This window comes from Eubalaena glacialis, chromosome 3 (genome assembly GCF_028564815.1).
Source record: "Eubalaena glacialis isolate mEubGla1 chromosome 3, mEubGla1.1.hap2.+ XY, whole genome shotgun sequence".
Lineage (NCBI taxonomy): Eukaryota > Metazoa > Chordata > Mammalia > Artiodactyla > Balaenidae > Eubalaena > Eubalaena glacialis.
Window position 1 is genome coordinate 121,140,533 of NC_083718.1, and position 15,699 is coordinate 121,156,231.

The 15,699-nt window shown below is 39.3% G+C and overlaps 1 protein-coding gene across 1 annotated transcript; it reads right to left on the minus strand.

Annotated features, from left to right (window-relative positions):
- Positions 1-12,504: 12,504 nt before the first annotated feature.
- On the minus strand, positions 12,505-13,612 carry LOC133087155 (bifunctional methylenetetrahydrofolate dehydrogenase/cyclohydrolase, mitochondrial-like). Its single transcript, XM_061183935.1, has one exon. It carries the CDS (start codon positions 13,610-13,612, stop codon positions 12,557-12,559), a length of 1,056 nt encoding a protein of 351 aa, XP_061039918.1. The 3' UTR covers positions 12,505-12,556.
- Between the last annotated feature and the right edge of the window lie 2,087 nt (positions 13,613-15,699).

The following is a 15,699-nucleotide window of genomic DNA, read 5'->3' on the forward strand; positions in this document are numbered from 1 at the left end:
TCTTCTTTTGTGATTTGATGACTATCTTTAGTGTCATGTTTGGATTCCTTTTTCTTTTTTTGTGTGTCTATCTATTACAGATTTTTGGTTTGTGATTAACATGAGCAATCTATGTATATATACATGGCTGTTTGAGTTGCTGATCTCTTAATTTCAAATGAATTTAACAACCTTGCATTTGTACTCTCCTCCCCTCACAATTACTGTCTTTTTTTTTTTTAATTGAAGTATAGTTGATTTACAATGTTGTGTTAGTTTCAGGTGTACAGCAAAATGAGTGAGATATATATATTTTTTTCATATTTTTTCCCTTATAGGTTATTATGAAATATTCAGTAACAATTATTGTTTTTGATATCATATTTTACATCTGATTGTTTTGTGTACCCCATAACTGCTTATTGTCGATATAGATGATTTTACTACTTTGGCTTTTTAACATTCCTACTAGCTTCATGCATGGATGATTTCCTACTTTTACTGTATGTTTGCCTTTACCAAGGAGTTTTTTTAATTTCATAATTTTTGTGTTTCTAGTTGTGACCTTTTCTTTTTCACTTAGAGAAGTTCATTTAACATTTCTTTCAAAGCTGGTTTGGTGGTGTTGAACTCTTTTAGCTTTTACTTGTCTGGAAAGCTTTTGATCTCTCTATCAAATCTGAATGAGAACCTTGCTGTGTAGTACATTCTTGGTTTAGTTTTTCCAGTCCTCACTTTAAAATATATCATGCTCCTCCATTTTGGCCTGCAGAGTTTCTGCTGAAAAGTCAACTGATAATCTTATGGGAGTTCCCTTGTATGTTATTTGTTGTTTTCTTTTGCTGCTTTTAATATTCTCTTTTTATCTTTAATAGTTCCATTTATTTATTTGGTTGCGCCAGGTCTTAGTTGTAGCAGGAGGGCTCCTTAGTTTTGGCTCACAGGCTCCTTAGTTGCGGCAGGTGGGATCCTTAGTTGTGGCATGCGAACTCTTAGTTGCAGCATGCATGTGGGATCTAGTTCCCTGACCAGGGATCGAACCCAGGCCCCCTGCACTGGGAGTGTGAAGTCTTATCCACTGTGCCACCAGGGAAGTCCCTTTAATATTTCCATTTTAATTACAATGTGTCTTGATGTGTTCCTCTTTGGGTAAATCTTGTATGGGACTCTCTGTGCTTCCTGGACTTGGATATCTGTTTCCTTTCCCCTGTTAGGGAAGTTTTCAGCTATTATGTCTTTAAATATGTTCTCAGCCCCTTTCTCTCTCTCTTCTCCTTCTGAGACCCCTATAATGTAAATATTAGTATGCTTGATGTTGTTCCAGAGGTCACTTAAACTGCCCTCATTTCTTTTCATTCTTTTTTCTGTTCAGCATCAATGATTTCCACTGCTCTGTCTTCCAGCTCATGATTCATTTCTTTGTTTCATTTAATCTACTGCTGATCCCTTCTTGTGTATTTTTCATTTCAGTTATTGTATTCTTCATCTCTGTTCAGTTCTTTATATTTTCTAACTCTTTGTTTAAAACTTCTAACTTCTGTGCATCTATTATTCTTCCAAGTTCTTTGATCATCTTTACTGTCACTACCCTGAACTCTTTCCTGGGTAGATTGCCTATCTCCACTTCACTTAGTTCTTCCTCTGGGGTTTTATCTTGTTCCTTTGTCTGGAACATATTCCTCTGTTGTCTCATTTTTGCCTAAGTTGCTGTTTTTATTTTTATGTATCTGGTAGGTTGGTTACATTTCTCAACCTTGGAGAAGTGGCCTTTTGTAGGAGACATCCTCTGCATCCCAGCAGTGCACTCCCCTCTTGTCACCAAGCTATACGTTCTAGGGGTTCCCTCTATGAGGGCTGCGTAGGTCCTTCTGTTGTGACAAGCTGACTATGTGGGCAGCCTGGTAGGCTTTGTTGGCTCCCAGTCCAGTTATTTGCCAGGTCCTGCCTTGTGTGGAGGCTGCTGGCCACTGGTTGGGGGGACTAGGTCATGAGGCAGCTGACTGTGGAAGCCTAGGGAGCCCCAGGGCTACTGCTAGCTCACTGGTGTACAGAGTCAGGGTCCAGAAGACTCCTGGGCTGTTTCCCACCCACTGGTGCCAGCCTACTGGTGGGCAGAGCCAGGTCCTGGAGTCTGGTTGCAGGTCCCAGGAGTCCCAGAGCTGGTTTTGGATCACTGGTGTCAGGGGTTGGTTCCTGACACAGTTGGGTATGGGGTCTGGGGTGTCCTGTTGCTTATGTTGTCCTGGTACTTGGCAAGGCTGGGACCCAGTTGGTCCCATGGCAGCGTTTGGCCTGCTAGTGTGCATGCTGGGTCCACAGGCTGTGTGATTGTGGTTTTCTTTCTTTCTTTCTTCCTTCCTTCCTTCCTTCCTGTGTTGGGTCTTCATTGCTGTGTGCGGGCTTTCTCTAGTTGCAGCGAACAGGGGGCTACTCTTTGCTGCAGTACGTGGGCTTCTCATTGCAGTGGCTTCTCTTGTTGTGGAGCACAGGCTCTAGGCGTGCAGGCTTCAGTAGTTGTGGCATGCAGGCTCAGTAGTTGTGGCTCACGGGCTCTAGAGCACAGGCTCAGTAGTTGTGACACACAGGCTTAGTTGCTCTGCGGCATGTGGGATCTTCCTGGACCAGGGGTCAAACCCATGTCCCCTGCATCAGCAGGTGGACTCTTAACCACTGTGCTGCCAGGGAAGCCCCGGGATTATGGTTTTCTTGCATCTGGTGTTTGCCCCCAGTGGGTGAGGCTGATCCAGAGGCTAGAGAAGACTCCCTGGAGGGCATGGCTAGTACCCAGGGGATTCTGGGGCTAGTGCCTGCCCACTGGTGAGTGGAGCTGGTCCTGGGCTCTATGGTGGTCAGGGCCATGTCCAGAGGCAGCTGTGGGCTCAGGGGGTCTTAAGGCAGCCTGTCTGCTGATGCATGGGGCTGTGTCCCTGCCCAGTTAGTTGCTTGGCCTGAGGCATCCCAGCACTGGCACCTAGAGGCTTTTGAGCCAGGGTGGGGCTGGACCCTGGGGCTATTAGGCTAGATGGAGGAGTCCCCAATGGCACTTGCCAGCACCAGTGTCCACCTGGTGGAAGGAGCTCCCCAAACTGGCTGCTGCCAGTGTCTTTGTCCCCAGGTTAAGCTGCAGTTGCCTCCTGCCTCTCTGGGAGACTCTCCAAGATCAGGAGGTAGGTCTGACCCAGACTCCTATGAAATTATAGGACTCTATTTCCCCCAGTCCTCTGGGACTCCCAAAAGTAAGTCCTGCTGGCCTTCAAAGCCAAATGCTCTGGGAGCTCATCTTCCCAGTGCAGGACCCCTGGGCTGGGGAGATTAATTTGGGCTCAGACTTCTCTCTCCTCTGGGAAAACCTCTGCAATTGTAATTATCCTCTGGTTTGTGGATCACTCACCCCGGGGTATGGAACTTGACTATATCATGAGTCCACCTCTCCTACCCATTTCACTGTGGTTCCTTCTTTATATCTTTAGTTGTAGAAGATCTGTTTGGGTAAGTTCCAGTCTTTTTTTAATCAACGGTTTTTCTGCAGATAGTTGTGATTTTGATGTGCCTGTGAGAGGAGCTGAGCTCAGGGTCTACTCTGCCATCTTGGCTGATCTCCAATGGCTATATATTTTGTTTCTAGACTTTCCATTTGATTCTTCTCTCAATCTTATGATCTTAAAATTAATTTTTGAGAGCAGATTATTTTTTGTTTTAGTGCCTCCAACTGTTAGAGCACTACTTTCCCATTTTGTTGTATTTGCCACTCCTCCTCATGGCAGTTGACTTCCTTATGTGGTTTCTGATTTTTTTTACATTTTTAGATTTTTCCCAGGGAGAATGTTGGGTTGTGGAAGTTTCACTGTCATATGGTTTTGCATTTGTGTTTGACAAAGGAGTTTAACTAATCCTGAACAAGTTTCTCTGTTAATTCCTCTGCTTGATATCCCACACCAATACATTGTGACCTCACATTTGTATGAGTTTCAGACTTAGAGATTGATAACTCAAGGTATTTTTTTTTTCCTACATGTCCCCCAAAATGATAATCTTCATTCCTCCCATTGGCCAGGGACAGAGGTTGGATTAATTCTAGTACCCATTTCATAGATGTTCAGTCTTTAAGTTCTATATTTAATGCAGAAGTATCTGCTACTCTCCTTGTATGTGCCTAAGACCACATCTTCTCTCCTGACCCTAGTGGGCAATAAAACTACATCAGCCAGTCCTTAGGGCCTCAAGCTAGTCCAATATTCCCATGAGCCACCCTGACATCAGCTCCTGCTCACACCAGGCTTTGAGCTCCCTCTTTATTTCTAGTACTTTGGTGTTTCCTTTATTTTCTTTTGAAATTGTCCGTAGTTTTATGCTTCTGAGGTTCAACCATGTTGATATTTGTAGCTCTAATTCATTCATTTTATCTCCTGTATAGAACTCAACCATGTGAATTTACCTCTATTTATTTATTCATTCTCATTTTGATGGATACTTAGATCACTTCCAAATTTTTGCTATTACAAGTAATTTTTCAATGAATATTTTTTATACATATCTCCTACTGGACAAATGAGTTTCTCTAGGCTGTATTGTATGAGTGAAGCTGATGTTCACAGACAACATGCATGAGCAATTTTATTAGATTTTGCCTGGTTTGCTTTCCAAAATGGTTGACCAGTTCACATTTCCAATGGCAGTGTATGAGAGTTTTGATTGCTCCACATCTTTACCACAATTATATTTTAAGCTTTCTAGTTTTTGCCCAGCTGATGTGCATGCGATAGAGTCTTACTGTGGTTTTAGCCATTACATTCTTAACACTTTATGAAGGTATGCCTGCTCCAGTTATTTCTTGGTGAATAACAAATTACCCCCAAATTTAGCCTCTTAAAACAACCAATTTGTTAAGTTCAGATGTTTCATGGATCACAAATTCAAACAAGTAGGAGCAGAAATGGCTTGTCTCACCACAAAGATGTCTGGGGTCTCAGCTGGGAAAATTACACAGCTGGGAGTGACTCCACGGAGGGGGCTGGTGCCATCTGAAAGCATCTTAACTGGGAAGGGACATAGACCTCACTTCCCAATGGGAAGAATGTCAAAGAATTTGTGACCATGTTTAGAACAGCCGTCATGCCCCACAAGTGCTGTTTGGTCTTTTTCTCTAAAATGACATTCAGTTAACAGGGCGTAGTTTGTTTTGAATAACACTTAACGTGTTATTGTTAAATTTCATGTTTTTTTTCTAGAAAGGTATTAATGTCTCCAAAGAGTTTATTGAAGGATAAAAGTAGCGATGAAAATAACAAAAAAATACTTTACCTCATAATAATTTTAATATCTTAAATAGCAAAGTAGGTTCCAGTGAGAATATTAATTGTGAATCCATGTATCAGAACAAATAAATCTTTGAGTTTGATGATTTCCCACAAGCAAAAGAAAAATAAAAATGGGAAGAGGGAAGAACCAGATATCTTTGAAAATAGAATTTTGTAGGATTGGTCAGTCATTTGCCCATAGCCCATGATGTTGTTTATTAGGATAATTTCTTAATAAGTGGTATGGTACAAGTGAAGTTTTTACACCTGTCATTCTGGTAAACCTATAAAGTTTCTCCACAACACACAAAATAATTCTTTTCCATACAAAATTTTTGGTTTTTGATGGTGAAGATGTAGAAGAGATCTTAGTGAACATCAGCTTTTTTTCCTTTCTGACCCACACATCTTTCTTTGGAGAACTACACCTCCCCCAATCCATGTAATTCTGGTGAGACTGTCATCATGTATATCCCTTTACCTGGGCACAGAAGTAGGTTCTGACCCGGGTTGGGCCATCAGAGTCCCTTTCAGGGACTGACATAGTGCACGAGAGACCTTCTCCTTCATTGAGGACAATGAACTCTTCGGAAAGTGCAAGCCTAGAGTGGCTGCTGGTTTTATTTTCTGCCCCATGGAGAGCACCTACTGAGGCTGAAGTCACTTCTGAGGAAAGCAGGGTTAAGAGGTGGAATGAGAGGCAGAGTTCTGATGATATAGTTTGATCTTTTAGACCTTATTGTGACAAAAGTCCACCCTTGGACTTCCTGGTTATGTGAGTTCACTGCTTCCCTTTTTTTGCTAAAGCTGCTTCGCATTGTGTGGTCTGAGAGAGCCTTGAGTAATATCAGTTCCCAAAACACAAAATCAAGATTCAAAGTCTTCCTCCTTAGAGCAAAAACTGTACTAAGCATACTAAGTTAAGAATTGTGCAAAACCAGCCCCAAATAAATGACAAGTGTGTATGGTGGGAAAGCAAAATGAGAGAAAAAAAAATGGTGGCATACTATCTAGAACAATGTAGGTAAGACCACTGATGAGTAGATTCTATTACATTGGGTTTTAAGTGTTGAATTATATGTGAAGGAGAAGGGCTCAGCACCTTTTTTTATTTGTTTATCACAGAGAAGAAAACTTTTGTTTGGTTAGTGATTATTTTCTGAGCCACAGTATAGATAGGAATGAGGTTATCTTCAGATCAGTAAGTGACAAAGAAGGACATTGCTACTTGAATGAAAGAAGCTTTATTCTGGATGCCAGTAACCATAATATGTATTCACAGAGAACAGTCTGCACTTAACTCAGCTATGTGCTTCCTGACTTTGATTTAGTATTACAGAAAATAGTGAACGATTTAATAACAATTTGGTTGTGGTTACTGAGTGTGAGTTTTTAGCATACCGTGTGAAGAAATGGGCAGCCAAGACAAGAGCCGTTTCTCCACATGACAATGGTGTTGGCTGTTAAAAGGAAGGGTGCTAATGAGCTTGGGAAATGAGGAATGAGATGAAAACATTTCTTCATGGCAATGATACTGCTAGTGAGCCATTTCATTGACATCAGGTGGCTTGCTCAAAAAGTATTATCGTTTTTAATCTTGAAAGGAAGGAATCAGGATTTCTTAAAACTGAACTCTGATGAAAATGGCTTAATTGCTAAGAGTAAGTCTCATAATATTTGATGATTTTTTAAATGGATAAAGATATTAATATTCTGTTATGGAGCATATTTATTTTTGATTAATTACTCTATCATTATAAAGAATGCAAGCAATTCAGCAAAGTACAAAGGAGAAGTTATAAAATCACCCCAAATCCCATTCCATCAGTACCACGCTAGGCTTCCCTCTATGCCAAACAGAAACAGAAGACTAGAAATACAGAGAGGTACTAACTAGATAGCACTCATTTGATAAAAATTATATCATACATTTTAATAGAAAGTCTCCAATTTAATTTTACTTATATTATAAAATCCAATTTAGTAGAAGAAACTGAAATGAAAATAAATGTAATTGGATTCAATACAAGAAAATGAAGTTGAAGTGAAAATGAAAACTGCTGGTAAATGTTCCTTCCCCACAAAATAATTATAAAATTATAAAAAAATCATTGAGAAGTTAGAGTCATTATCTTATTTAACCTCATGTACTAATTTTAGATTCTATTAGTTGACTTCCTACCATAAAAGATAAGGAAATGACATCTTACTTCCTTTTCCTACCTTCCAATTTTTTTTAGTTATCGTATTCTAATTTTGCCAAGGTCTAAAACATTTACATTTGGTTCTGTAATTGCAATTGCCATCATTGTTTGTGGTTAGTATGACATTTAGACAGATTCAGTGTTCACCATGGGTTTTGTTATCTCTGCTTCCTCATTACTGAGTTCTTTATTTTCATAGATCCAGTTGGATGTGAAGAGGCCATAGGTTTTCTTTCTTTTGATTATTCAAAGAGACTTGTGCCTTTAAATTAAATGCAACCTTGGCTGGGTATAATACTTTTGGCTCACATTGTCTTTCCCTTAGAACTTTATACCATTGCTTAAGTGTCTTTTGGCACCAAGTAATATTGTGGAGATATCTGAGGCCAGCCAGATTCTGCCATCACCTTGGGGGTGACTTAATTTTATGCATAAAATTTTAATCCTTGAAGTTCAAAACTTTCACTAGAATATGGTTTGGTGTTGAAAGCTGTTTGTCAATTTTTCCTGAAAAATAATGTGTTATTTAAACATATAAATTTGTTTTTTTCCTTCATTTTAGTGAAAAGTCTGTATATTTGATTACTTTTTCTATTTCATCCATAGTTTCTTAATTCAGGTATGTCAATAGTGGATTATCTTTGTTCTCAGTATCCATTACAACCTCTGAATTTTCTTTAACATCTTTTTCTTTTGCATTTACTGTAATCTCACTGTAATAAAAATCTTTTCTGTAGATTAGTAAGTCTGTGGCTTCAGCCCCCACTTACCACTGTGTATTTTCATCCTTTCTAGTCTGTGGAGATGGTTATCTTGTTTTGAGTGAAATCTATGTCATTAAAGATATTTGAAAATATATTCTATCATTTTTATGTGTTTGGGGAGAGAGGGTGGCAGGAGAAATGGCGGGTTTGTGTGTCTTTTAAGTTCCAGCCTGATGAAAATTCTAATTTTAAAAGCTCTTCTGTGTCCATCTCATTTCTTATTCCTAATGATGTTTATTTTTTTCCTCCTATTTTTCTTTCCTTTAAACTTCCCAGGAGCTATTTCTTCTTTCTGGGACCATTTTCCTTCTTCTTAAAACATAGTTTTAGAATTTCCTTCCTTAGGGAGTATCTGTTGGTAGAAAATTTTCACAATTTATTTTATTTGGGATGATCTTTATTTTGCCAGTGTTGTTTCTTCTCTTACAGTGATGGCCAGGATCACCTTTGTTCTTTTTTCTCTTATGTGATGGCTAGGATCCTTCAGTACAATGTATAACAAAAGTGGTGATAATGGGAACATCAGTCAGGAGAAGAGGACCCATTCTAGGTATTTCAACAGAGGAGATTTAATAGAAGAAATTGGTTACACAGGTGATGGAAGAATAGAGAGTCAAACAGTTGTACTTCATATAACAACAAAAAAGTACCAGTCATATTATTACTAAAAAGTTTATAAAAAACCAAAAATAAAGACAAATATTAGGATGGTGAAGTTAACCAAAGATGAGCAACAACAGGGAGGTCTATCAGCCCTGGACTGGAAGAAAAAAGGAGTCAGGGCTCACAGAACTCAGAAGCTTGGGCTGCCCAGTGGAACATGGAACCATGACAGTGACCAAGAGATGGAACAATGAAGACTCAGGAAATGGTACTGATTGCAGGGAGAGATAGGAAGACAAACACTCTGATTATATCTTTTGGCCATCCTCCAGTCTTTTCCCATCACTTCCCACTGGCCAGGTCTGTCTAGGTGCCAGAGGGCTAGGGTACCTGGGAACTAGAGTCCCCGCTTTACAATCAAGCAATAGTTTGCTGAGGTATCGATATATAATTCTAAGTAAAACAATCATTCAGAACTTCGAAGACATTACTTTCTCATTTTTCTGTCTCTTCCTTTTAGAACTTTTAAACAATTTTCATCACTCTTGAAGCTAACTTCCCATATTTCTTAAGTTTTCTCTCATGTTTTTCTGTCTTTATCTTTGAATATTAACGAGGGATTTCCTAGACTATATCTTCCAGATCACTAACCTTCTATTATAATCATATCTATTCTAAAATTTATTTTCTTTTCATAATTCTTAAAATCATCTTTACTAAGGTATAATGTACTCATTTTAAAGTATATACTTCAATGAGTTTTGACAAATGTATACAACCAAAATGCTTTTTAGATGCATTCATGTTGTTGCTGGTATCAGTAGCTTGCTCCTTTTTATTGGCGAGTAGTCTTCCATTGCATGGATACACCACCATCTGTTGATCCATTTGTTCAGGACTGTTATAAAGTTGCAGTGAACATTCACGTCTTTGTGTGGACATATGTTTTCATTTTCTTGGGTAAATACATAGAGGTAGAAAGGCTAGTTGTGTGGGAAGAAAATGATTAACTTTATAGTAAACTGCCAAACTGTTTTCCAAAGTGGTTATGCCATTTTCTGTTCCCACTAGCAATGCAGACAGTTTCCATTGCTCTACATCCTCACCAACACTTGGTATTCTCAGTGTTTTTAGGCATTCTGTTGGTGTATAGTGATATCTACTTGTGGTTTTAATTTTCAATTTGCTGATGAATAGTGATGTTGAGTATCTTTTAAGGTATGCAGAACTGATATTGCTACTCAATTAGGCTCTATGACAATGTACTTGAATATTCACTGCATGCTAAGCTCTATGCTTCAGGAAAATCTCAGTTTAAGCCTTTGTTCTATTTGAATTGTGAAGATTGTTTCTACCCCCATCTCTCAGATAATCATATTTTCCACATAAAATTACATTAAGTCTGGTAGGCAAAATAATGTCTCCCCCACACTCCCTGTGCCCCAAAGTTGCCCATGCCTAAGTCCTCAAAACCTGTGAATGTGTTAGGTTATATGGCAAAGGGAAATTAAGGTTGCTTATCAGCTGATCTTAAAATGAGGAGAGTAGCCTGGATTACCCAGGTTATATAACCCAGGGCTCAATATAATCACAGGGGTCTTTAAAAGTGAAAGAGGGAGGCAGAAGAGGATATCAGAGAGATGCAGTATAAGGACTCAGCCCAATTTTGCTGACTTTGAAGATGGAGGAATAAAGTCACAAGTCCAGGAAAGTGAGCAACCTCTTGAGGCTGGAAAAGGCAAGGAAACAGATTCTCCCCTAGAGATCTAGAAAGGAATGCAGGCCTGCTGATGCTTTTTTTTTTTTAAACATCTTTATTGGAGTATAATTGCTTGACAATGGTGTGTCAGTTTCTGCTTTATAACAAAGTGAATCAGCTATATATATACATATATCCCCATATCTCCTCCCTCTTGCCTCTCCCTTCCACCTTCCCTATCCCACCCCTCTAGTTGGCCACAAAGCACCGAGCTGATCTCCCTGTGCTATGCGGCTGCTTCCCACTAGCTATCTATTATACATTTGGTAGTATATATAAGTCCATGCCACTCTCTCACTTCATCCCAGCTTACCCTTCCCCCTCCCCGTGTCCTCAAGTCCATTCTCAACGTCTGTGTCTTTATTCCTGTCCTGCCCCTAGGTTCTTCAGAACTATTTTATTTTTTTTAGATTCCATATATGTGTGTTAGCATACAGTATTTGTTTTTCTCTTTCTGACTTACTTCACTCTGTATGACAGACTCTAGGTCCATCCACCTCACTACAAATAACTCAATTTCGTTTCTTTTTATGGCTGAGTACTATTCCATTGTATATATGTGCCACATCTTCTTTATCCATTCATCTGTCGATGGACACTTAGGTTGCTTCCATGTCCTGGCTATTGTAAATAGAGCTGCAATGAACACTGTGGTACATGACTCTTTTTGAATTATGGTTTTCTCAGGGTATATGCCCAGTAGTGGGATTGCTAGGTCGTATGGTAGTTCTATTTTTAGTTTTTTAAGGAACCTCCATAGTGGCTGTATCAATTTACATTCCCACCAACAGTGCAAGAGTGTTCCCTTTTCTCCACACCCTCTCCAGCATTTATTGTTTGTAGATTTTTTGATGATGGCCATTCTGACTGGTGTGAGGTGATACCTCATTGTAGTTTTTTTTTTTTTTTTTATACCAGTCAGAAGTGTTTTATTTAAAAAAACAAAATGAAACAAAGAAGTCCTTTAATCAGAAAGTCTGATTAAATTCAGTATTAACTCAAGTTCTCAAAAATCAATCAAGGAAAGCCAACAGATGCATCAGAGAAAAGCCGGCAGCTGTTGACAGTTCTTTGGTGGAAAGGTAAGTTGCACACTTATACAAGCTGCCCTAATGATCATCAAGCCCAAGTTATGTTTTCCAAATACAGGTTTCAAGACACACTAAAGAAACCATACAGACACCCCCAACAGTATAAAAATTTGACAGTGAAGTTTAAGGATGTAGGAAAGTCAAATATGACAACACACATGAATAATTTATAAAATAAGCCTTTCAATCCTAGAAAACTAAAATGGGGAAACCTCAGGAATGGTAACCAACATAAAACGAGGGCTAATAGCAAATGAAACAACCCCAAACATTTTCCCAATGTAGTTTTTCTTCTGGTTATCAATCAATACATATATTAAATTAGGGTAATTTTTTTTCTACTCAACTACCATCATTTCTTTCTTTTTTACCTTTTCCCTAATTTTCTCTTGCAACATTTTTCCTTTGGTTTGACCAGTTGAACTCAAAAGGTTTGGAACCTAAAGTGAGCATCAACTCATTTTTGGAATAGCACTTGGGAAATGCAATCGTAGAAAAGACAAATTTGTGCAGCGTTGGTGGTATAGTGGTAAGCATAGCTGCCCTCCTAAAAAAGACAAATTTTAACTGAAGTGGTTGACAAAGTTAGGCAGCCATTCTCAATGTGACAGTGTCCCCCTGTTAATCAGTAGGTTAATGGCTCCTCTTGGCTGGATCCCATGACCCAGCACGATAGTGGCGTGCTCCCTGGTGGGTAACTGCAGAGCTATGTGTGCAAACACCCACCCATTTAAGCTTACAAATAAATAGAAAGCATTGTTTTAAACCATTTAAGTAGAATAAATATTGCATTTCTATTGGCCTGGTTTTCCTCGTGAACTAGCTTGGAGTGCTGTTCATGACACAGAAGACACAATAGTTAATTACTTGCTACTCCAAGCTCCTTAGACTTCAGTACTTCCCGCTCTTCAAGCCTCAGCACTTTTTTTGCAGCAATAATGGTATTCTTCATTAGCATTGCCACTGTCATGGGACCAACACCCCCAGGGACTGGAGTGATGTAACTGGCTTTCTTCCTGACTCCTTCAAAATCCACATCTCCAACCAACTTGGGTTTAGCAGTTATGGGATCTTGAATTCTATTTATTCCCACATCAATGACAGCTGCTCCTTCCTTAATCATATCTGCTGTGATCAGATTTGGAATGCCTGCAGCGGAGACCACAATATCTGCAAGAGCTGTATGTTTCTTCAGCTGCTCCTTGGGAGTATATCGATGAGATATTGTGACAGTGGCATCACCTCTGGGGCGTTCATGCACCCCGTCCATGTGCAGCAGCACTGCAATGGGCATTCCAACGTTTTTTGACCTTCCAGCCACAAGCACATTCTTCCCCAGGGTTGGAATACCCCATGGAGTAGCTGGTAACATGGAATTCTGGTCCAAACACATTCGCCCTACGTTAATTACATGAAAGCCATCAACATCTTTGTCTGGAGAAACAGCATTGCAGATCTTTCTCTCATCAATGTGCTCTGGAAGAGGCAGCTGAACAAGGAGGCCATCTACATTATCATCATTATTTAGTTTATTGATTAAATTCAACAGTTCTTCCTCTGAAATTGAAGCTGGTTTCACAATTGTCTCACTGTTGATCCCCACATCGGCAGCTGCTCTGGTTTTGTTGAGGACATAGGAGTGACTTGCAGGATTCTCGCCAACCAGAATGACGCTCAGGTGCGGCCGTTTGTTGCCTGACGCCACCCACTCTTCCACCTCCTGCCGCACTTCCTGCTTGATCTGCTCAGCAAGTTTCCTTCCCGAAATGACAACAGCTTCATTTCGAACTGCCGAGAGGTGGAAGGGGCGATGGTGGAGGCGGCAGCTCTGCGCCGGCCGGAACAGCCGGGTGGCCAAAGCGGATAAGAGGGACGCTGCAGCCAAGGCCAGCGCCGGGAGGGAAAAAGCCCTCATTGTAGTTTTGATTTGCATTTCTCTCATGATTAGTGATGTTGAGCATTCTTTCATGTGTTTGTTGGCAATCTGTATATCTTCTTTGGAGAAATGTCTATTTAGGTCTTCTGCCCATTTTTGGATTGGGTTGTTTGTTTTTTTGATATTGAGCTGCTTGTATATTTTGGAGATTAATCCTTTGTCAGTTGCTTCATTTGCAAATATTTTCTCCCATTCTGAGGGCTGTCTTTTCGTCTTGTTTATGGTTTCCTTTGCTATGCAAAAGTTTTGAAGTTTCATTAGGTCCCATTTGTTTATTTTTGTTTTTATTTCCATTTCTCTAGGAGGTGGGTCAAAAAAGATCTTGCTGTGATTTATGTCATAGAGTGTTCTGCCTATGTTTTCCTCTAAGAGTTTGATAGTGTCTGACCTTACATTAGGTCTTTAACCCATTTTGAGTTTATTTTTGTGTATGGTGTTAGGGAGTGTTCTAATTTCATTCTTTTACATGTAGCTGTCCAGTTTTCCTAGTACCACTTATTGAAGAGGCTGTCTTTTCTCCATTATATACTCTTGCCTCCTTTATCAAAGATAAGGTGACCATATGTGCATGGGTTTATCTCTGAGCTTTCTATCCTGTTCCATTGATCTATATTTCTGTTTTTGTTCCAGTACCATACTGTCTTGATTACTGTAGCTTTGTAGTATAGTCTGAAGTCTGGGAGCCTGATTCCTCCAGCTCCGTTTTTCTTTCTCAAGATTGCTTTGGCTATTTGGGGTCTTTTGTGTTTCCATACAAATTGTGAAATTTTTTGTTCTAGTTCTGTGAAAAATGCCACTGGCAGTTTGATAGGGATTGCATTGAATCTGTAGATTGCTCTGGGTAGTATAGTCATTTTCACAACGTTGATTCTTCCAATCCAAGAACCTAGAAACAAATACAATGAAAACACGACGACCCAAAACCTATGGGATGCAGCAAAAGCAGTTCTAAGGGGGAAGTTTGTAGCAACACAATCCTACCTCAAGAAACAAGAAACATCTCAAATAAGCAACCTAACATTACACCTAAAGCAATTAGAGAAAGAAGAACAAAAAATCCCCAAAGTTAGCAGAAGGAAAGAAATCATAAAGATCAGATCAGAAGTAAATGAAAAAGTAATGAAGAAAACAATAGCAAGGATCAATAAAAGTAAAATCTGGTTCTTTGAGAAGATAAAACAAACTTGATAAACTATTAACCAGACTCATCAAGAAAAAAAGGGAGAAGACTCAAATCAGTAGAATTAGAAATAAAAAAGGAGAAGTAACAACTGACACTGCAGAAATACAAACGATCATGAGAGATTACTGCAAGCAACACTATGCCAATAAAATGGACAACCTGGAAGAAATGGACAAATTCTTAGAAAAGCACAACCTTCCGAGACTGAACCAGGAAGAAATAGAAAATATAAACAGACCAATTGCAAGCACTGAAATTGAAACTGTGATTAAAAATCTTCCAACAAACAAAAGCCCAGGACCAGATGGCTTCACAGGCGAATTCTGTCAAACTTTTAGAGAAGAGCTAACACCTATCCTTCTCAAACTCTTCCAAAATATAGCAATGGAAACACTCCCAAACTCATTCCATGAGGCCACCATCACCCTGATACCAAAACCAGACAAAGATGTCACAAAGAAAGAAAACTATAGGCCAATATCACTGATGAACATAGATGCAAAGATCCTCAACAAAATGCTAGCAAACAGAATCCAACAGCACATTAAAAGGATCATACACCATGATCAAGTGGGGTTTATCCCAGGAATGCAAGGATTCTTCAATATACACAAATCAATCAATGTGATAAACCATATTAAGTAATTGAAGGATAAAAACCATATGATCATCTCAATAGATGCAGAAAAAGCCTTTGACAAAATTCAACACCCATTTATGATAGAAACCCTCCAGAAAGTAGGCATAGAGGGAACTTACCTCAACATAATAAAGGCCATATATGACAAACCCACAGCCAACATCGTTCTCAATGGTGAAACACTGAAACCATTTCCACTAAGATCAGGAACAAGACAAGGTTGCCCACTTTCACCACTATTAT

Excerpts from the sequence above, each read along its gene's own strand:
- LOC133087155 (XM_061183935.1), bottom strand. The coding sequence starts at position 13,612 with ATGAGGGCTTTTTCCCTCCCGGCGCTGGCCTTGGCTGCAGCGTCCCTC.